The sequence below is a fragment of the Spea bombifrons genome, chromosome 3, assembly GCF_027358695.1.
Source record: "Spea bombifrons isolate aSpeBom1 chromosome 3, aSpeBom1.2.pri, whole genome shotgun sequence".
In the NCBI taxonomy this organism is placed as follows: domain Eukaryota; kingdom Metazoa; phylum Chordata; class Amphibia; order Anura; family Pelobatidae; genus Spea; species Spea bombifrons.
In genome coordinates this window covers 102,913,425-102,937,036 of record NC_071089.1, presented here as the reverse complement: position 1 = coordinate 102,937,036, position 23,612 = coordinate 102,913,425, and the positions used below count along the sequence as shown (strand labels likewise).

Below are 23,612 nucleotides of genomic sequence, written 5' to 3'. Positions count from 1 at the left end.
GGGAGCAACCAATGCATCGGGGACGCTAAGAGGCGAAGAGCAGTGAGGATAAGGGACTGGTATATGCAAAATGGGGGGAAACGTGTTTTTTTCTTTAAGAACAGCTCGGATAAGAAAGCGTGTGACGGATACGGAGAAAGTTCCTCCTTAGTTACTGTGCCAAATGAACCAAAGATCCAGGCGGACGGAGGAAGAAATGATGCGACTCAATCACGTGCTTCAGGGGCCCGGCACCGCACCCAGGGGCCACTACCAGCCGCCCCTCCGCACCGCGGTCACTATTGAAACAAATAAACTGTTGCAGCTCTTGCTCAAGTCTTGATGTTTCTGTAATAGAGCCTAATGCTAGCTATAGACTGCTGTAAGTGTACACAGCGCGTGACAAACGCGCGCTCACCAGCCTCTGCGAAAACTACAGCATTGTTCACTCCAGGCAATGCGATCAAACGCGCCTGGGCTGGGCGGAGTCGTTATGCTAAAATATCAGAATCCGCCCCCTCTTGCATATTGTGGGATCGCCTTTAGTGGGCGTGGTTAAAAACTAATGCAGTAGCTTATGTTAGGTTTAGCTTCCGCAGTCTCTGGTTGGGGCGGGGACTACAGAGGGGCAGGGAAATAGAGTATAGGCGTGTCATGGGCGGGGTTTTTTCCACCGCTGGGAGGAGAGAGCGTCTGGTTTAAGGGGTGGGCTAGAGGGGCTGGAAGATATTCGCGAAGCGCTGGCTTTGGGGTGACTCGGCCCGGAGAAGCTTTGTGATACCCCGCGGGGCGCACGGAGGGAGATGTGGCAGCCGGCCAGCGAGAGGCTGCAGGTGAGGCGGGGAGGACAGGGGGCTGATGGCAGTCACTGCCTGGCAAGAGGTGGTAGGAGAGCGGAGTGACACGGGGCGGAGGCAGCGCTCAGGGGACCAGAGAGAGGGATTCCAACAGTGCTGAGGGAACAGCGTTCACTGGATGGACGGTGCTACCCATACACTGCCAGGGAGTGCAGTGAGTGCGGGCTCTGGGCTGCCAGGGAGTGCGGGCTCTGGGCTGCCAGGGAGTGCGGGCTCTGGGCTGCCAGGGAGTGCGGGCTCTGGGCTGTCAAGGAGTGCAGTGAGTGCAGGCTCTGGGCTGCCAGTGAGCCCGGGGAGTGTGGGCTGCCAGTGAGCCCGGGGAGTGTGGGCTGCCAGTGAGCCCTGGGCTGCCGGTGAGCCCGGTGAGTGTGGGCTCTTGGCTTCCAATGAGCCCGGGCTCTTGGCTTCCAATGAGCCCGGTGAGTGCTGGCTGTGGGCTGCCAGTGACAGCAGGATGGTCAGTGAGTGTGGCCTGAGGGTTGGTGCAGGTGAGTGGATGCCCAAGTCTGTATGGTGTTGTACAGGAGCACTTGGAGTGCTTCGTACAAATTAGCAGTGGGAGAGAGGCTCACTGTTGAGGGCCAGCTCCAGTGGCAGAGAGGGCTTTGTGAGTGACTGATGTGGAGTGCAGCCTGGTGCTGTGGCAGGTAATGCATGCTCCAGAAGCCGTGCAGTCGGTGCTCCGGGCCACTTGCATGCTGTAGCTGTGCGGCTCGCTGTGATTTACGGATTCCTTCTCTGTGCTTTGAGTTCACGTTACTATAGAGCGGTCCGTGCTGTATGTTCTTGTCCGGCGCGGTCACCTCCAGCGCTGCCCCCCATATTGTGTTTCGCTTGTTATATGGGAGGTATTACAGGCCTCGGGGACTCTGAAGTCGGGGTTATATAATGGGTAAACGTATAGACTACAGTCTTATTGGGAACCATAAAAGAAACCATAAAAGAACGAACCAGCTGTATATTAATAAAATGCAAGATTCAGCACAAGATGCATAGACTGGGCCGACATCACGGCATGGAGGTATAAATTCTATAATGTCTTTGACCGGAGCGCTCCGTGTAACATTTCAAAAGATTTGTCCAGTGATGCTGCAAACTCCCCAAAAGATGAAACTGGATCCTAACAAAGGCCTGTCTGGGTGGGCCTGATGGTTCTACGTTATTAATGGAAACCCTTACGGACGCCTGGAAAGAAGCAGAAAGTTGATCTTGTTGTATATTCAAGTCTGACGTTGTTTGGATAAAATTCCGTGTGTTCTAAGCAATCCAAAGAATGCAGGAACGGTTAGGAACTGTGCAAGTGTGTGTGGTCAGACGCCATGTAAAGCCGTTATTAATGCTACGGCACCTTTTGACTAGGAAGGAGTCTGGAGAACTGACCGGCCATTGTATCCTTAACAAAACACTCATCCATTCACCCAGTAAAAGCAGCCTGGCTGGAGAAAGTTCAGTTCCAGATGTTGCTGAGTCTTTGGGAACGATGAATGTTGTGCTGAGGGTTTGAGATTCACTTGGAAGGAGAAGAGAAGGTGCGGCTCGGCAGAGGACTGCTTGTTGCTGACGTTCTTTAAGCTAGAAGCAGGACGTTTAAGAAGTTTATCAGCTTGCAACCGAATGATGTCTTTTCCTTTTGGCCAAAACATTTAATCTTTACATCAGGACTTGCAACTTTTTAACTTCTTCCGAACCAATCAAAGGATCCTCTTAAACCCTTTAGGCACCAGGAACATACCATCAAGTGCTCATAACGTGGAATTAACATACTACTTTTAGCTTAATCAGGGACCAGCCGAGGTGCTCCTAGAAGATAGAGGAGGACATTCCACACCAGCACAGACTGAAAGGGTAATGATTTAGTAAGAGGTTTCTGCTGCCCCGTAAAGGACTGCTTATCAGAGAGACATTAATATGCTTGACCAATTCACAACTGGTTGAGCCAGAGCAGGGACCAGTAGTCTGGAAAGCCTGGGCTATAAAGTCTTGCCTGTGTGTACATTTTTCTATCCTCGACTGTTGACCTTCTTTGCACTGAATGCCACATTATGTTATGGCCGATATTGCAACACTCTACTTCGTTCTGCTGAAGGATGTCATGAATGATATGTATTGAGAAGGTCTCAGGAGGGCCGGAGGCTTCATGCCCTGTTTAACTGGAGCCTCTGACTCCTTCTCTTCTGCTGGAAAATCTTCTCCAGATGGCGGCCGGCCGGACGTCCTGCCAGATGAATTTACACAATCCAGCCGACGGATTTAAAGATTCTTGGGACTTGCCAAAAAAAGCCTTCGTCGTAAAGCACTGGGGAGCTGAAATAAAACATCTTACGAAGCAAAGCCCAAGTAATAGTGCAAGTGGTTTTAACTGTAACGTTGAGACTCGTATCCTGGACCACATGTGCTACCATACTGCTTGAGAACGGATTTCAGGAAAACTGCACAAAATCTGTACATCCACACATTTATTTGCACAATATCACCAACAAGCTTTCTCTAAATGCAGCCTCGCACCCCTCTGGGGCTCTATTGCGAAACGGGAAGCACGGAGAGGGTGGTGGGATTCAGCAATGGGTCAGCTTGACTCATATATATATATATATATATATATATATATATATATATATATATATATATATATATATATATATATATATATTGCTCAATCAAAAGTACACCCAGATCGCACAGTGTGCAGAAATCAGTGCTATTTCTGCTATTTTTTTAACCCTGTGTGCACTGTTCTATGAGAGCTCGATGGCTGGCTGAACTGGCCTTTGGTTAAGCAGTACATTTACTCCTCGCCCACCAATGCAGTATTTTACTGGATTAACCTGCTTTGAACTTTCTGAAATTGCCAGTTCTGGCAATCTGTGAAGTAGAGAGAAGTGATAGGTTTACATTCGCCGCACTCGCCCTCTACTGCCAGTATACCTGCCTCCAATATAAGCGAACATTTTACCATAATGTTTTAGGGTCACTGGTTAGCAAGGTGTTACGTATGTGTGCATATGCTCAACATATTTGGAATAGTTTAACATTGTTAATGCAGGAATAAAGCATGGTTGTCGTTGTGCTAGGGTCACATTGAGCTGTGTAAGGATAAGGGATGATTACATTTTAACCAGTGTTTGGAAATTAATTTTAATTAAAAAGTTTGTTTATTTTAATCGTTACACAATGTAGGATTTGCTAAATTGACCGGTCCTCTTTAAGTTTCTTCCACAGCTGGGGGACTCCGCTGAGCTACTCTATTCTATAAACTGTTGTAAATAGACTTAAATTCATTGCACAACTACGTGACCACATAATTCCGACGTTCTCCAGATGTGACCTGTTTTCCCATCCATTCAGTCTCCATGAACCCTCCTCCTTTTAAATTTGGCAGATCTATTAGTTTATTTAACTGGAATGTTTAAAAAGCGAGTCGGACAACAAGCTTCCCTTTTAAATGATTCACAGAACACGGCTGAAACGTTTTGTTCTGTAGCGTAGTAGAATTTCATTGTTATTTCTTAACCACATTCTGGCCCAGTCTTAAGTTCAGGATGACTTCTCACCACAAACATTCTATCTCTAAAAAGAGTTCTTGTTTTTATTGGTTTTCTTCCGACTGGTGCAGATGGTGTGACAGAGGGCAGGGCTGGCAAGAGCAGAGAGAAGGCATTTGCCCCATAGGTTCCTCTGTTTTATAGGATTTGGACTGCCTGCTTTATTATTTCTGCATTGGCCAGAAGAACTCTAGACTAGTAGCAAGGCTTCATTTCCACAAAGATTGGATCATTTTTTGTTATCTGCTATGCATGTCCTATGTACAGTATCTGGGTTGCAAGCGATTACACTGGGAAACTAACTCTGCTTACTGGCCACTAGCTGCACAGTGTACCATCATCGGCTCCTGCCGGTACCAGCTTATTAGACCAGATCGTTTTAGCTAATTCCATGAGAGTATATCCCATCCGTATTTATTTAAAGGCCTTTGTCAATATGTAACCTGAAAAACTAATATTAGAACCTACACATCTTTGAACATTAATGTAAATAATGAACATTATTGTGTAGGACTCTTCAGAGCTAAGCCACCCCTTTAAATGGACTGTGTAACAGGCTAGTGTGTTGGGGCATACCACAAATCTGAGCCTAGCCACTTGTGAAAATCGTAGTTGAGCACATGGACTGATAGCTGGTGCTACCTGATGGGTAGATCTGTGAATAATCCCTGTCTGGGTATTTTTTGGGGGGTGCGGGGGGCGGTTTTGTTTTGGGGAAATGAGGCTCTCCTTATAACCCTGCCATCTAATGGGAAATATCACTTTGGTTCATATTAGCAACTTTGTGCCAAAAGATTTCCTTCTTAATTACACTAAAAGTAACAATACTTGGATACCTACTTCTAAGTGACCAGCTTGACCCACCACAGATGGAAGGTCGAACGTTTGTCAAAACATGGTTGTGAATTCCAGTTTGTTTTCATGGGATACATTCTTGCCCGTTCCATGTGCATAATGCATTTCTTTAGCATTTAGGATTTAGGTGCCAGGAGAGACCTCTGTTGTTGACTTAGAAAGTAGCCTTGGTGCATAAAAACACATTACTCAATAGACCATGAAAACAAACTTTTTTTTGTAAAACTAGATCAAGTACCAATGAGATGCAAAGGGAGGCCGGCTCAATAACAAATATTTACCTGAAGCTAATAAAAAACAAAACCATCAATCTAGAGTTCAGTGGGACCTTTGAGCTTCTAAGAGAAGATGACAAAGTAAAGAGATTCATGGAATGCACCACTCTGACACTAGGATGTCCACCACCCAGGCATTCTTGCATTTGAGGTTAACGCTTTTTTATCTTCTTTACGGCTTTATTGGCTCCATTTGTATGCCCATTAACAATATCAAAAGGGACTGTTTGAATAATGTAAGGTTTTCACCCACAAAATGAACTTCTAGTCAAAGTTGATCCCACAGGCACAAGCTGTTCATTTGTATTCTGTACAGATACCTGGCTGTCTTCCCAGGAGGAACAACATTATCTTTTGACTCTTTATATACGTTCTGATCTTCATTGTCTATATGCGAATTCTAGACTTTTCAGAATGTCTTCTTAAAATCTGTAGTAGCCAAGCTTTGCTAGCAGTTGATCCTGAAGTCAATCTTTCCAAATCCTACATTTTACAGTTTAGATTCTTAATAAGCCTACGCAGTGGTGCTCATCGTATTGTATATATTAGAAACCCAGCCTATGTCTGCATATCCAATTTACACTTAAACCTTCAATAGTTTAATGTGTATATCCAGACATCAATATAAGCGACAAATGACATATTGTTTACAGACAGTAAAAATGAGAAATATAAGGTCAACAGAGGAGCCCCCATGTGAGATCCACCTGATGTTTCTCTAAAATAAAATTGCTTTTTTTTTTTTTTTTTTTTTTTTTGTGGGTTTGATTTGCCCCGCACCCCTCCAATTCCTGGTGTTTCATTTGTTGTTTGTGATGAGCAATATGGTTTAATTGTTAGTTTGGTTTTATTTCTAAAATGCTGTAAGCTCCGTTAGTAATCTTTGGCTTCATATGAGATTTGGCCATAAAGTAAGGCATTTCCTGTTTTTCCACAAGCTGCTTGAAACGCTCATGATTGTTTATTTATATTAACTACACAGTTCCCTACTGCATGGGGGAATGACAAAGGCCATTTGGCTGTCCATAAGTGGAAGACAATCAAGAAGAAGGAGAAGAAACACCTTTGTTTTCGGTTGCAGTGAAAGAGTTCTGGTAATGGAAAAAGTGACTCCAGACATTATATGTCTACCAGGAGTAAGGACTTCATGGAGGCAGAGGCTGGAAGTAAGCCACTGTTGACCGGAACTTGTCCTTGATGCCTTTTCTCAGTTATGGGTCTGGTGACCTCTTGCGTTTCCACCTATGGAGAGTTATCAAATGAGACGGGTTTCTGTTTACTTTGAAATCTGGTTGTATATAAAGACCTCTGGCGTGTGGGGTTGCCTTTTACTTATGTGTGGACAATGATGTATTTGGTGTTTGTGGAAGTCAAGCTCTGTAATAAGAATGCAGTAACATAAATGTACATATGTGCTGATTGAGATAAAACACAGGGACTTCTGGTTTTAGATCTATTGTGTGGCTGTGAAGTAAATTTACACTATTCCTCTATTTTTACGAATGCTTTTGGTAGTTGGCATGACCTACCCTGATTAATAAACTTTGGCAACTATTTTTATTACCTTTTAGGTATAGTAACCATACACTTATGGACTAGGCATACGGGGTGGCAGGTTCAGGGGATGGCAGGACTTGGGTCAATCGGTCTTCTAGTTGCACCACTGCTCAATGGGGCAAAGTTCAGAGATCTCCCTTAGAAACGTCCCGTTCACAACATCACGTCCTAGCCCGTGGAACATTTGCGGTATCTTTTTCCCCATCCATATGTGTTTTTGGAGTGCCGTGGTATATTGTCATTTCCTGGCAGAGGAGACGCCATTGATGAAGAAACCCTCATTAAATATACCGCCGGATAACCTTGGGAAAACATTTCTCCATTTCCTATTAAAATAGGGGTTACAGGCTATGTGCGTCTTGCTTTGCAGTCAGTGCATTTTTAAGGAGTGGTGTCATCTGCTTTTACTGCCACACATAAAGCTGACAACCTTGGCCTCATCAGAGCACCGGTTTATTAAGAATATTCCATATATGCATTAGGCATTCGAGAAGATTCATGTGGGCTTGTATAACATAGGTTGTTTTTTCTCCCCCTGTAACTGTTTTTATTGGCCCAATATACAAAAATATATTTGTAATGAGCTTTCCATTTCTAATAAAATTTGAATCCCCATAACCGTAATTAGACCAACTTTATAATGTGATAATCGCCTTGGGGTGTAGGAAAGATTGTTAAATTAGACATCTCTTATTTATTAGGTGATATTTTACCTGTTGGAAGGCACAAGATTAGTGTTTACTATGAGTTTTGTAATTTTATTATAGTTCTGCCTGCCAAAGAAACTACATTTCATTTTAATATAGTCTTCTGCTTTGTTTTAAAAAAACAATGGATACATATATTTTTATAGGTTGTCTTAATATAAAATGATGTATTTAATGAGAAACTTTAAAATCTGTAGAGCATGGGGTATTACGTGGTGGGTGAATTATTAACTGTCTATGGGACGCTAGCCTTAACAAGAAGGGATGCCATGATCTCATTGGGAATATATGAGGACTTTAAAGGCAAGGGATATTGAAAAAGCTTGTACGAACATCAAAAAGAATGAAAGGGATTTGTAAAATGTGCCCTGAACATGATGATTTGCTTTGAATTGCTACCAGATGACATTAACCTACAGAATGTGTGCGTTGATTAGGCAGGTTCCAGTGTGCTCTTACATTCTGTTGGATTAATATATATATATCCTGCCAAGTTCTTAGAACCCAGACACTCAGCGTGGAAGCTGAAGTTTCCAAATGTCTGGAGAACATGTGCTTGATAGACCCCATCTCTATTTCTTCTCAACGTGTGTCTCCTAAGAACAGGGCTTCTTAATTTGTGGAATTCAGTTAAAAGAAGACTGCGTTATACATTAGCACCCACGTATTAAAGTAATAGTGCCACTTCTTTTAAACCATAGTAAACATACAGAAGCAGAGAGTTTGACTGCATATAAGAACAATTTGGCCCATCTAGTCTGCCTGTTTTTTCATAATCAGTCCCTAGTCTCGTGAAAGCAAAACTTCCTTACATTTCATGTAAGCCTACAACACCTTGGTTTTAGATTATGACCTCTTGTTCTAACATTCCTCCTCCTTTAAAATAAACATCCCTCCTGTATTTTGTAAAATGCCTTTTATGTATTTAAATGTTTCTATCACATCTCCTCTCTCTTCTGTCCTACAAGCTTGAGATCTTAGTCTTTCCTGGTTAGCTTCTCCCTTTATCTGGAGCCGTTGAGGTAGACACGGATGTGTATGTTTGTAACCATATCACGCGGTGAACGAACTGCTTTAAATCTCTTGGCAAAATGATTTGATTTGTACGGCTCTGTGGGGGTAGGGGTATCTTTGTATTCACTGAAAAGTTTATTTGCCCTTTAACCTACAGCTGTTTCTTTTCAAATATTCCTGTCACTCTTATATAGGAACTGTGTTAGCTGTAGATGGCAAAGATCTATCAAACAATGTTAAATGTTTTATTGGACAATCCAAAATGTAACACTTTAACCCAAAATCAGTGCATGTTTATACAAATCATGTATCTCAAATTCACGGGCTTTTTTTCTCCTTTGGTTGCTGTTTATGAGCTCATCTAAAATAAGTTTTTAAGTAATTTAACATTATCTCAGCTATATTGCCCCCGTTGTTCTAGGTTCTCTTGTGCTAGCAAGGGCTCTCTATGTCGAATTCTGACACTGCTATGTATAACCTCTTTGTACAATATTGTGCAGTCTGGTGGTGCTACACAATTAAAACGTCATCTTAGCAAACAGTATGTATATGCCTTCTATTTAAAATCAGAATTTATTGGTTCAGATAGTTTCATTCTAATATATATATTTTTCCCCTTTCTTAGCACTTCCAGACAATGATTAAATCCAAGCTGAACGTGTTAACCCTCCGCAAAGAGCCTCACACAACTGTGATCTTCCATGAGCCAGAGGCTATTGAGCTTTGTACCACAACTCCACTTGTGAAGACCCGGCTGCATGCTGGATGCAAGGTACTGAACCATGGCGATCGTCGCAAATGAAACGCTGTTCAAAATGCCTGGTCTGGCTTCTGACCGAAGTATTACACCATCACCTGGTTACTTTAGCCAGAAAGGGGCAACATTTACTAAGTCTGCAAAGATACATCCCCGGTGATTTCTTTATTCTTAAAAATGGCAAATGTCATGATGCAAAGGCAGAAATCATTTACAGAGGGCACTTATACAGTACATTTACTCTGACACCTATTGTCCATGTCAGCTGATCGCTAGCGTGTGTATGTGAACTGCGTGGCTGAGAGTGGTGTATGCGCGTTACAATTTTTTTCAAATGGTTGCATATTGCTGTCACATTGCGAATGGCTCCATCAATGTATTTTATTTTACATCATAAAAGTTTAATATTGCAAACAACAATTTTTCTGTGTAACTCACTCTATGTATTCTATAGTTCTGAGAAAAACTGAACTAATATGCAAATCAATGGAACTGCATTTGCGACCCATGCTAATATACATATAATATAATAGAATATAATTGTGGTGCTCTGGCAGAGTAGTTCTTAAGGACCAGGAAAAGTATTTTAGTGGACGTTTCAAACTTTAATGTAACTCTAGATGTTTAGTATATGTGTCATCTGTTTGAGAATATTGGGTGCATTAGTTTGACTACCGTCGGTCAGTACAATGAAACACACAATCTACCTTCAGTCAGTGTGGTTAAGAGCAAATATTGGTTGTATGAGGGTATGGCAGTAGGGTGAGAGTAGCCAGAGTTAAATGTTGCCTTACTTTCGGCTGAAGGTGGTCAGTGAAAGTATGTGTCAGTGGGTTGAGAGTGGTCAGCGTGTTTAAGTTTGTATAAGATTGTCTATGGGGGGTTGTCGGGCATTTATATAAAATTTGTCGTTTCTAAACTCAAGGAGGGAATTCTCCCCTGTAAAAAGATACTGACTTTCAGGTATGATATACACTTTATGACCCCTTTATTGGGGGGGGGCTTTATAAGATCTACTGATGCAGTCCACCCTCTTGAAGGTTTGACACATTGCGTCTTACATAAATTAAACACAGCTACCGCAGATTGGAAAAAATACCCAAAATATATTCATTAACTTGTCCTGATTGGCAAACCACCCTACATGCCCTTTAACTATTTTGGCATTTATAAGGAAAATATTACAAGATGCGCATCACTTTTTTTCCAGACCGCAGTTTTATCAAATAACGGCCATAAACCATTCCATAAAACTGTATGTTGCTGAAAATAAGACAACCGCAGGATTGCGCAAACTCGTGGATTTTACCGGAGAGGCAGAACATTTCTGTAGTGAGTTTGGTTTCTTTGGGTTAACTGCAAACCAATAGATTTGTACAGACATTGAGCCACGGCTACCTGGGGCCTTATCTATGCCTATAAGAGGAAAGGTTTTAATCGTAGAAGTGTTTGTAGCCCCACCACACACACAAACATTCGCAGACTAGAGGATGGATCCTATTGGCATTAATACATTTATCTCCGCTTATTGAATTCCAGTATCCAAATAGACTACAACATGTAATATGAGTCGGTAAAAAAATATGGTGCTAGATAAACACATCTAAGAATAGTGGTCCAGAGTGTATATTATAATCACAACCTAAACTCAAGATGATTTTACATGGGAGAATTACCTCCTCGGGTTTACAAACAGAGGGACCACTGACCACCCACAGCCAAACTGATGCAAACTCGGTTCTAAATTTTATCTCGCGTATAAGAAGATGTTAATCAGCAATGCAGGGATTTAACCCGCCAGACAGTGGAGAATTCCACGTGTAAAGTACAGGTAGGGGCAGATAGCATAGGACATAGAATCTAACAGCGGAGGAGGACCATTTGGCCATCTTGTCTGCCCATTTTTCCTGTTATAAAGTCTTAGATTCCGGATATCTTTATGCTTATCGTATGCGTGTTTAAATTCTATCACTGTATTAGCCTCTACAAACCTCTGCTGGAGCCTGTGCCATTTAATATCACATCTAACGACCGTCTGTAACCAGACCAGACAAAATAAAGACGTAGGGCTGCACTTTGGATATGGAATAAACAGACCACACTGGCCAATTATTTCTCATCTACTCTGGAGTTTTGTGTAGGAGTTTGAAAAACTTGGTTATGACCCAGTCTGTGAGTCACGGCAACATTTTTTTTTTTCTGGCTTTGCCTTGGTGTGAGAGGGCTGTTTATCAGAAAGAATAGGAAAACCGAAGCCATGTCCAGCCTCTGCTTACTACAGTTCCACCACGTCAATGTCCACTTCATCAGAGGAACATGTTTGTAATTAATCCTAAAAGCAAACGTGTTAATGAAGCTGCAGTGCTAACGGCCGGCTGTGAGTTTGTGTCTGGACTGGGGAATGCAGAATCGAGTCCAATATTTTGGCTCCCTGCGAGTACCCGCCAGATGTTTTCATTTTTCTTGTGTAAAGCGTTTGTGGTATCTTCTAGAAAGCCAAAATATTGCCACATTTTAGCAGCTTGTCAGAGCATGTCTGGCTTCCTCCTGTCTGTCTTTAGTAAGGTAAACCTAGCAGAGTTACGAGGACACTGAAGTCACCATGTGCGCGTTAATTTTCTTCTAAATTATAGTTTTCTCCCCTTTGCAAATGCATGAGGGATTCATCACAAACACTCCTGCCCCATGTATATGCCTCTTTTGCCTGCCCTCCAGCTCCTGGGCTAATAGGAGATGTGTTTGGCCAAACACACGTGTATGCGCTCCTGCCCTATAGCCCTACGCTTCAGCTCTAGTGCTGGATCATGCAGTTCCAGGGATGTAAGTAGGCCCCGTGTCCACATGTGTAGAAAGGGCAACCAAAAGTGGAGCGAAAAATTGGACTAGGATGTGGAAGGGGAGCCAGTTTGGGTGCTCTGCAGATCTGGAGCTACAGCTTCTCCTAAATGCGTACATTTTTCTTCCTATGGATAACAACTGAATAATAAAGTACGTACAAGATACTTTTATTATGCATTCTTTGTTTGTGCCAAGTCTTGTGTTTATTTAAGTACAGAGGACCTCCGGAGAAAAGACATCTGAAGGTCTAGCATTTACTACATTACTATGTATTTTACCCCCAAAGTCCCAAGCAGCAGCTATGAAAGTAAACAAAATATCATGCATGAAATAATGCTGATGAAAATAATCCACGCCACTCTGGCCAAGCATTAGTTAAAGCTCACCTAGAATATGCAGAACAATGTTTGGCTCTAATTCACAAAAATAGAAATTATACAGTTGGAAAGGGTACAGAGAAAGGATGCAGAATTAATGTTGATCATAAAGTCAAAGGTTTATTTACTCTGGAAAGTAGGCCTTTAATTGGAGATTCCATTAATATATAGGGAGATGAACTGAAATACCAAAAAGAACAGCAGTTACTCTTAAGATTATTTACAGCACCCTGGAATGCAGAAACAGAACCCCATCCAGGGCCCAGACCCATAGTCTGTATCGAGGAGGCTGGCAATCCGGCATCCATGAGATTTATGCCTCCAGTAGCCAGGGTCTGGTCTTTGGTTTTGTAGTGGTATGCCTCTGGTAGCCAGGATCTGGTCCTTGGCTTTGTAGTGGTATGCCTCTGGTAGCCAGGATCTGGTTCTTGGCTTTGTAGTGGTATGCCTCTGGTAGCCAGGATCTGGTTCTTGGCTTTGTAGTGGTATGCCTCTGGTAGCCAGGGTCTGGTCCTTGGCTTTGTAGTGGTATGCCTCCGGTAGCCAGGGTCTGGTCCTTGGCTTTGTAGTGGTATGCCTCTGGTAGCCAGGGTCTGGTTCTTGGCTTTGTAGTGGTATGCCTCTGGTAGCCAGGGTCTGGTTCTTGGCTTTGTAGTGGTATGCCTCTGGTAGCCAGGGTCTGGTTTTTGGCTTTGTAGTGGTATGCCTCTGGTAGCCAGGGTCTGGTTTTTAGCTTTGTAGTGGTATGCCTCTGGTAGCCAGGGTCTGGTTCTTGGCTTTGTAGTGGTATGCCTCTAGTAGCCAGGGTCTGGTTCTTGGCTTTGTAGTGGTATGCCTCGTGTCTACTCAGTGCTACACTGTATTAAGCCCTTCATGTAAAATGTTAAACAGCATATAGTGACTGCATTTAGGCATATTTCTAACCCCTTGGAACACCAGTTGTGTATGTGGCACATAGTTGTCAAAGTGGGCATTAGATGTTTACTACATACATTTTTCTTATACCTCCCTGGCAGAAGTCTTGCATGTTTATGTTAGAGACATAAAGAATGCTGCTGATAGGTTAGTGAGCCTAATATGGCTGCCTGTTACCCTGGCAACTATTGTATGTTTATAAAAACCGCAGTACATGCATGCTGTCAAGTGATGTACTGTGTGCTCAGCTGGCCAGCATGCATTGGGGAACAAAGTCTGATCACTGCTAAAAAGGGATCAGTAATTAAGATGTCAAAGATGCCCCACCTGCCAGTTTAAAAACAAAACACCCCCCCCTGCATAAAAAGATGTACACACTAACGTGCTTATATATTTTCTACATTATTGTAAATGTTATATTTTTACATTTTTTTTTTTTTTACAAAAAAAGTGAAGGAAGACCCTTTTGTGGACTACAGTTCCCATCCCCTTTGACTAAAATGAGTGCCTTTTGAGAGGCTGTTTCATCACTACAGTTTATTGATCTGTTCTTTCTTTGTGTATATGGATGTGTGGGTATTTATTGAATAATGACCAATCGGAAATGCTTGAGGTTTTCATAGTAATGGAAGCCAAAAAAATGGCTCTGGGAACCCAATTTTCTCAGAGGAAAAGTGCTAGGTCCAGTATGTGATGGTTTTTAGCAGACGTGTCCACGTACAGCGATCCACAGTGCTTTGAAGGGAGACTGCTCCAAAAATAAAAAGCTGCGTCTGATGGGACTGTTTATTGAGGATACTTGTGTTCTTGCAGTTGGTGGAATGTCTGAGACAACTTAGTTTACTTTGGCCAAAAGCACAAATATGTCACTGGGAGCTGGTGGAAGGTAGCAATCCAGGATTGAGACGCGGCACATCGTGGCCATCCTGAAGCCAGCTGGCGGGATACAAACTAAATTGTTATAAGGCTAAGTCTTACCGGAATCCGCCTGCTATACCCTGGATGCGCACAGGTTTTCCTCCCATACTGGGAACTAAAGAGCTATTCTGATGCAAAGTGGTAAAAGTAAAGCAGTCAGCAGGAACATGTTTGGTTGCTATGGTGACTGCATCACTTCTGCTACTTTGCACTGGATACATCCTTTTAAAAATAAGCACCAATGTAATTTTCCAAAAGAGATTTCGGTATGAAGCTTAAAAAATGTTACATAACCATAGCAACCAGTGGAATATCCCACAGATTGGGCCATTTTGTTGGTTGCTATGGTGATAAATTACTCTTTACCAGAATAAATATGCACCACTGCATTTTCTTAGAATTCGTGTGACATTTTTAACATGGCCTTTGCTTTATGCAGAGAAACTAAAGAGGTTTGTTTATTCATTAAAGCGAGAGTTTGATGTAACTCACCAGCTTCGTTATACATTATGAAATGCTCAGGGAGCTTCTCTAGAAAGGAGTGCAGGGCTGGCCCTGCATAGTTTATAGGGAGATCTTGCTAGGAATAGTTTAAGGCTATAGTGCTTTTAGATGCAGGTTTGTTTTTTGATGTAATTACTTTCTTCCCATTAACAAACTCTTAATATTTTGCCTTTTCTCGCAGTTCCCGCAGTTTTGTTTTTTTTCTTCAAACTATCTGTATAATGTTTATTCATTTTCTTGTTGTGCTTGATATTACTATTCCCATTTAAGTTCTTTTTGTCATCTTTGTCTCTTAGGTGACCTATCTGGGTAAGGTGTCTACCAAAGGACTTCAGTTTTCATCTGGATGCACAGAAAAGCCAGTGATCGAGTTATGGAAGAATCATACACTGGCCCACGAAGAGGTGTTCCCCTCAAATGCCATTCTCGAAATCCGCCCCTTCCAAGTACGACTCCACCACCAAGATGTCAAGGGTGAAGCAACCGTCCACATGGACACATTCCAGGTGGCCAGGATAGCCTACTGCACCGCCGATCACAACGTAAGCCCTAACATTTTTGCCTGGGTATACAGGGAAATTAATGACGACCTGAGTTTCCAACTGGAGTGTCATGCGGTTGAATGCGAGAGCAAGATCGAAGCCAAGAAACTGGCTCATGCCATGATGGTCGCTTTTAAGAAGACCTTTCACAGCATGAAGAGCGATGGTCGAATCCACAAGGACAGTTCCTCCGAGGATATGTCCCAAGGATTTGAGTCTGATGATGGTTGAACTCTCACTCCCTATTCCCGGGTAAGGCGTCGGCAGTCTGGAGCAGCAGCAGCTGGTGAAGGGTCCATAACAGGGAAGGGACTTAAGAACATCAGCTGGTCCGCTTTCCACAGAGAAATGCAACATCTATAGAGATGCATCCTCAAAGTGTCTGTTACAATGCTGCTTTCCCAAAAAATGTGACAACACTTCCCCCCTTTTTTCCCTTACTGTCTCCTACTGGAGCCTTGGTGGTTTGAAAGATTTGCACGATCTTAATACGATTCAAGTTGCCTTGGAAATCTTTTGAACCTCTCCGAAAACAAAGCGTGGATTGGGTTTAGTCCATCCAAACTATGAACGCCTTATTTTTTTTTTTTTTTTACTGAAAATCATTCAAGTTCCATTTAAACATTTCAGAAGCTTATTTTATTTACACAATATAGATATATAAATATATACATAGCATACGTAGCATATATTATTTTACCCATGCAACCACTTATATGCCTGGCCAAGCCTTTTAAAGTAAATATATTTTGCTGGCACTTAAGAATTTTGGTGGCTTCAGATCATTTGTTCTGATCCACATCGGGCTTCATCTATAAACTTTTAAAGTCACTTTTTTAACAATCCAATAAAGCACCTTGAGTTGTGATCCAGCACTTTAGTGATAGCCACTATGGAATAGGAGATGGAATAGGTAAAATTCTATTATCCAAATCTTCCCTACACGTCTAGGATACTCTTGGCGTTGAGCTTAAAACTGCCTTGAGTTCAGAATATAATGTATAATTTTGCCATATCTGAAACGTTTTACCCTCGTCTTCTCTGTAAAATCACTCATATCCGAGAACAAAAACAACCCTTAAGTAGCTATTTTGTGGTTTGGTCACAGTCTGGAAGAAAGGTGTATTAATAAAATGACACATAAATCAGTCATTGGATTACCCAACAAGAAACTGATGCTGCATCAGGTCACATAAGCTTCTGTACAGACATTTTTTTTAATTCGTATTCATCAATGTGTGTGTTTTTATTAAATAGTTTAAAGCAAATGTTTTATGAGTCAACTGTGAATGTGTTAAAACCCTTTTGCTGAATTTAACTGTGCAAATATCAACAGAAAAACCCCCGAATACCCTAAAAAGAAACAAAAAGAGAAAAATGCTATTTTGTTTGTAAATGTGTTGCTTTTCATATAATAAATGTATTATTTACAAAAGGTAAAATACAGACCTATTTACCAGACCTGTGTGCAATGTATTTATTTTGGGGGGATCTGTTACTTTAAATACATTGCACGTCATTTATAAATAGCAGTTATCATGCAAAGCACTGAGGCGATCCCCATGAGAAGACGTCGTTCCATATCATGCTGTTGCGGACTGGGTTCTAAGCCCCAGTCTGGCTAGTTTCCTTCCCAGTTTACCCACTCCCTGCTCTTGTCACAAGGCAGCTTAAGCTACTTTAAAGTCTGCGGCTCAAGATTTACGAGCTTCACGCATAACTACAAAATTCCACCACACTGAAGATGCCAAAGATGCATGTGATGTGACCTGATATTGAAGAGGTCAGGAGGAATAATCTACGAAATATTAAGCTTCCAATATTCGCTAATTGTGTGAAGTATGCAGGTCAGGTTGCTGCTGGAAAAAAAAAGAAATGGAGTAGATTGTGGTAAATATGAAAGAAAGAGCAGGTTTAGTAGGAAATGTTCCTGACCACTCGGAGAACAAAGTAAGTTGTAAGAGGGATTTAGGATCTGTCAGATCTGGAATGTTAAACCCTCCATAAATGTGGAGGCAATGCAGAAATGTCATGGAAGTGCAGCAGGGGGTCGGTAGATGCCATGTTGACGGCATATTGATTTTACTTCAAAGGAGGGAAATAAGAAGCAGGTGTGTAGATGGCATACATTAACTATTTGCTACACATACATAAGGTGCACTGATCTAGCATTCTGAATATTTATTGCTTACTCGTCACCATGGATGAGGAACTGGAGAAAGCCAGATGTTCAAGGGTCCTTAATAGCACTGTAACATTACAGTAGCAGGAATTCTCATTTTTAAGTATTCCTGAAGAACAAACCTGTTCTTGGTGTGACTCTTCTTAGCAGGAGATCGAAATAGTGTAAGTAGTGCTTAAAACATCCTAGAGAGCTAGAGAGTAGAGCTTATGTCTCTACTCAAGCTTCTGTCCAGTGCACGCTGTGAGCGTCACGTTACATGCATACTTGAGCCACACATTGCGTCCTGTCTGTGGATTTTTTTTTTTAAACCAGTAAGGACTCACAACCAGGAGCCGATTAACAATGGAGCAAAGGGGGATAGTTGTCAACATTAGTTTCAACACCTTGGCTTCAATAGGCATTATGAACATCCAGCACCAGCGAGTGTCTTTCTTCCAGGTCTCTTCAATTATACATTACACAGCTCTTCTTGCTGGAGAAACCTGCCAGTGTTGGACCTCCATAATGAATAGTAAAGTCAGAAGTTAAAACCAAACTCTCTTGCTAGTGCTGCCTTTTGTGAAAAATTTTGTGTGTATTTATGTGTGAATGAATGTGGTTGTGCATTTGGAACATATATGTTGGTTTGGGTTTCTACAGTACCCTTCAAAAGTGTTCACCCCTTGGCATTTTGTAGCATTACAACCTGGAATTTGTTGGCGGTCTGTATCATTTGATTTACATAATAAGTAAAAGGTAAAAGTGCCATTGTTAAGAATGGACGAGTTATAAGCATTGCAGGAGAGGGACTAGGTAAGGTGAGTAAAAGGAATATGGGAAGGCTTAATGTTAAATGTTTCCCCTTAAACCCCTTGAGTGCTTTAGTAGTAGGCTTAAGGTCATTGCCCTGCTGGAAGGTGAACCTCTGTCCCAGTATCGAATCTCTGGAAGACTGAAACAGGTTTCCCTCAAGAATTTCCCTGTATTTAGCACCATCCATCATTCCTTCAATCTTCACCAGTTTCCCAGTTCCTGCCGAAGAAAAACATGCTGCCACTATGCTTCATGGTGTTCTCAGGGCGATGATAGGTGTTGGGTTTGCGCCAGACATTGTGTGTGCCTTGATGGCCAAAAAGCTCAATTGTAGTCTCCTCTGACCAGAGTACCTTCTTCTATATGTTTGTGAAGTCTCTCACTTGTATTTATTTATTGTTTTCTTTAAACAATGTTTTTTTTCTGTCCACTCTTCTCTAAAGGAAAAGAAAAAATGTCGGTGCGCTAAGCTAGTCACAGGCTCAAATAATAAAAATGTGTAATACGAGGCCTACCAAACAGGTGTAAGCATGCTGCAAGAAACAGTGTATTGGCTGTACAATGTATACCAGTAGCGTACCTAGCGGGGGGCGGTCCGCACCGGGTGCCGCTCATCAGGGGGGTGCCTACTTGCCGGCACCCGGCACCCCTCCAGAGACGGACAGTAATGTCCGCCGCTGGAGGAGCAGGCTCGCAAGGGAGCGGTATCGGAGGTCTTTAACAGACCACCGGCTCCCTTGAGTGATTTTAAGCCGGTTCAAGGATCTCCCTTGAACCCGGCTTAAAGTCACTCAAGGGAGCCGGAGGTCTGTTAAAGACCTCCGATACCGCTCCCTTGCGATCTGCGCGGCAACAGCTGTTGTGCGCCGGGACTTGTTGTCAGATCCCGGCGCACAACACTGAAGCCGCGCCCACCGCTGTCCGTGCCCTCTGACCCGGAAGAAGACAGAAGAACTGAAGAAGAAGAAGAGCGAAGACCAGGAAAAAGAGGCTGTAAGGAGAAAAGAGGAAAGGTAGGAAAGCATACAGTGAGAGTGGATTGGTATGTGTGTGTGGATTGGTGTATGTGTGTGTGGATTGGTGTATGTGTGTGTGGATTGGTATGTGTGTGTGGATTGGTGTATGTGTGTGTGGATTGGTGTATGTGTGTGTGGATTGGTGTATGTGTGTGTGGATTGGTGTATGTGTGTGGATTGGTGTATGTGTGGATTGGTGTATGTGTGTGGATTGGTGTGTGTGGATTGGTATGTGTGTGGATTGGTATGTGTGTGGATTGGTATGTGTGTGGATTGGTATGTGTGTGGATTGGTATGTGTGTGGATTGGTATGTGTGGATTAGTATATGTGTGGATTGGTGTATGTGTGTGGATTGGTGTATGTGTGTGGATTGGTGTATGTGTGTGGATTGGTGTATGTGTGTGGATTGGTATGTGTGTGGATTGGTGTATGTGTGTGGATTGGTATGTGTGTGGATTGGTATGTGTGTGGATTGGTATGTGTGTGGATTGGTGTATGTGTGGATTAGTGTATGTGTGGATTGGTATGTGTGTGGATTGGTGTATGTGTGTGGATTGGTATTGGTGTATGTGTGGATTAGTATATGTGTGGATTGGTATGTGTGTGTGGATTGGTATATGTGTGGATTGGTGTATGTGTGTGGATTGGTGTATGTGTGTGGATTGGTGTATGTGTGTGTGGATTGGTATGTGTGTGTGGATTGGTATGTGTGTGTGGATTGGTATATGTCTGGATTGGTATATGTGTGGATTGGTATGTGTGTGGATTGGTATGTGTGTGGATTGGTATGTGTGTGGATTAGTATATATGTGTGGATTGGTATGTGTGTGTGGATTGGTGTATGTGTGTGTGGATTGGTGTATGTGTGTGGATTGGTGTATGTGTGTGGATTGGTGTATGTGTGTGGATTGGTGTATGTGTGGATTGGTATGTGTGGATTGGTATGTGTGGATTGGTGTATGTGTGGATTGGTATGTGTGGATTGGTATGTGTGGATTGGTATGTGTGTGTGGATTGGTATGTGTGTGGATTGGTATGTGTGTGGATTGGTATGTGTGTGGATGTGTATGTGTGTGGATTGGTGTATGTGTGTGGATTGGTGTATGTGTGTGGATTGGTGTATGTGTGGATTAGTATATGTGTGGATTGGTATGTGTGTGGATTGGTGTATGTGTGTGGATTGGTATGTGTGTGGATTGGTATGTGTGTGGATTGGTATGTGTGTGGATTGGTGTATGTGTGGATTAGTATATGTGTGGATTGGTATGTGTGTGTGGATTGGTATATGTGTGGATTGGTGTATGTGTGTGGATTGGTATGTGTGTGGATTGGTGTATGTGTGTGTGGATTGGTATGTGTGTGTGGATTGGTATATGTCTGGATTGGTATGTGTGTGGATTGGTATGTGTGTGGATTAGTATGTGTGTGTGGATTGGTGTATGTGTGTGTGGATTGGTGTATGTGTGTGTGGATTGGTGTATGTGTGTGGATTGGTGTATGTGTGTGGATTGGTGTATGTGTGTGGATTAGTATGTGTGTGTGGATTGGTATGTGTGTGTGGATTGGTGTATGTGTGTGTGGATTGGTGTATGTGTGTGGATTGGTATGTGTTTGTGGATTGGTATGTGTTTGTGGATTGGTGTATGTGTGTGGATTGGTATGTGTGTGGATTGGTGTATGTGTGTGGATTGGTGTATGTGTGGATTAGTATATGTGTGGATTGGTATGTGTGTGGATTGGTATGTGTGTGGATTGGTGTATGTGTTTATTAGTGTGTGGGTGGATTGGTATGTGTGTGGATTGGTGTATGTGTGTGGATTGGTGTATGTGTGTGGATTGGTGTATGTGTGTGGATTGGTGTATGTGTGTGTGGATTGGTATGTGTGTGGATTGGTATGTGTGTAGATTGGTGTATGTGTGTGGATTGGTGTATATGTGTGGATTGGTATGTGTATGTGTGGATTAGTATATGTGTGGATTGGTATGTGTGTGGATTGGTATGTGTGTGTGGATTGGTGTATGTGTGTGGATTGGTGTATGTGTGTGGATTGGTGTTTGTGTGTGGATTAGTATATGTGTGGATTGGTATGTGTGTGGATTAGTGTATGTGTTTGTGGATTGGTGTATGTGTGTGGATTGGTGTATGTGTTTGTGGATTGGTATGTGTTTGTGGATTGGTATGTGTTTGTGGATTGGTATGCGTGTGGATTGGTAAGTGTGTGAGAGTGATGGGTGTTATGCTGTACCATTTCCAATGTATTTTTCATTATATAATTATGCTCTAAAGTACATCATAACTCCCATCACTCTATACTGTTCCATACAGTGGCAGATCTGGGAGACAGAGGCCTTGCACCCCCACCGCAGGACTCCTGAAAGGTAAGTGAACTTCAAAGAGGGAGAGGGTAGATAGTTAGGAGGGGTAGATAGGGAGAAGGGAGTGAGAAGGGGTAGATAGGGCAGAAGGGAGCGAGAAGGGGTAGATAGGGCAATCATACTCCTATCATGCCAAGTCTGCGAGTGCCTCCTGGAATCTGGGTATGCCTGGGCATGATAGGAATGTGATTGCTGTTAACAATTATATATATATATTGTTATTTAATTGTTTTGTCCTATTTTGGTGTGTTACTTACTTTAAATAAAAGTGTTATATTTTTTTATGGTGTGTGGGGGGGGTCATATTCAGTTTCGGCCAGGTAGTTTTAAAGTGTGTGTGTGTGTGGGGGGTGCCACATACAGGATCCGCCCCGGGTGCCAAATACTCTAGGTACGCCCCTGATGTATACAAGAAACAAAAACTGTCTGCGCTTCTTACCCTAATAAAGTTGGCAACAAATACCGTATTTGCTCGATTATAAGACGACCCTGATTATAAGACGACCCCCCAAAATCTGAATATTAACTTAGGAAAAAAAGAAAAAGCCTGAATATAAGACGACCCTAAAGGAAAAAAGTTTTACCAGTAAATGTTAATTCATGTAAACTATTTTTTTTAATAAAAGCTATGATTGAGAAAAATATTTTTTTTTTGTTTTTATTTCTTGTATTTTCCAACCTGTCCCCCAGTTACGCACATCTGCCCCCAGGCTTGCCACACCAATATGGCACTGTGGCCCATGATATGCCTTTTAACCCTCTATATGCCACTGTGCCCCATGGTATGCCTTTTGACCCCCTATGTGCCACTCTGCCTCCAGAAATGCCTTATACCCCTATATCCCATTCTGGCATTTAGGGGGTTAAAATGCATATTATGGGGCAGAGTGGCATATAGGGAGGTATAAGGCATTCCAGGAGGCAGAGTGGCATTAAGGGAGTTAAAAGGCATTATATAGAGCACTCTGCCTCCAGAAATGCCTTATACCCCTATATGCCACTCTGGCATTTAGGGGGTTAAAAGGCATATTATGGGGCAGAGTGGCAAATAGGGAGGTATAAGGCATTTCAGGAGGCAGAGTGCACAATTAAATGCCCCCTTAACGCCACTCTGCCTCCTGAAATGCCTTATACCTCCCTATATGCCACTCTGCCCCATAATATGCCTTTTAACCCCCTAAGTGCCAGAGTGGCATATAGGGGTGTAAGGCATTCCAGAAATGCCCTACACACACACACACACACACACACACACACACACACTTACTTACTTACTTACTTACTTACCGGTGCTTCCAATTTCCTGCTGTATTGCCGGGGCAGCGGGTTGACGTCTCATTCCGCGGCAGCCGGAAGGAGGTGGAGTTGGCAGCGGGGGTTTGTATGCGTCCGTCGCAAATACCTTCCCCGGCTGTCAGAGATCAGGAACTCTGGAACGCTGATCTCTGACAGTCGGGGAAGGTATTTGCGACGGACGCATACAAACCCCCGCTGCCAACTTCACCTCCGGGAGCACCGGTAAGTGTGTGTGTGTGTGGGGGGGGGGGCGACGACAGGAGGATCCAGGTCCCCTGCAGCGGTGCGGGGGATCTGGATCTTAGTCTC

The 23,612-nt window shown here is 42.7% G+C and overlaps 1 protein-coding gene across 1 annotated transcript; it reads left to right on the top strand.

Moving 5' to 3' along the window:
• Window positions 1–693: 693 nt before the first annotated feature.
• Window positions 694–16,174, top strand: PID1 (phosphotyrosine interaction domain containing 1). Its single transcript, XM_053459818.1, has 3 exons — window positions 694–812; window positions 9,412–9,558; window positions 15,392–16,174. The coding sequence occupies exons 1-3, from the start codon at window positions 783–785 to the stop codon at window positions 15,866–15,868; spliced, it is 654 nt and encodes a 217-aa protein (XP_053315793.1). The 5' UTR covers window positions 694–782; the 3' UTR covers window positions 15,869–16,174.
• The last annotated feature ends 7,438 nt before the right edge of the window (window positions 16,175–23,612 follow it).

What these genes read in the sequence shown, in the direction of transcription:
- PID1 (XM_053459818.1), top strand. Translation starts at nt 783, where the DNA reads ATGTGGCAGCCGGCCAGCGAGAGGCTGCAG. An exon ending in CGGCCAGCGAGAGGCTGCAG is followed by an intron (nt 813 to 9,411) that starts GTGAGGCGGGGA and finishes CCCCTTTCTTAG; the next exon opens with CACTTCCAGACAATGATTAA. An exon ending in GGCTGCATGCTGGATGCAAG is followed by an intron (nt 9,559 to 15,391) that starts GTACTGAACCAT and finishes TTTGTCTCTTAG; the next exon opens with GTGACCTATCTGGGTAAGGT.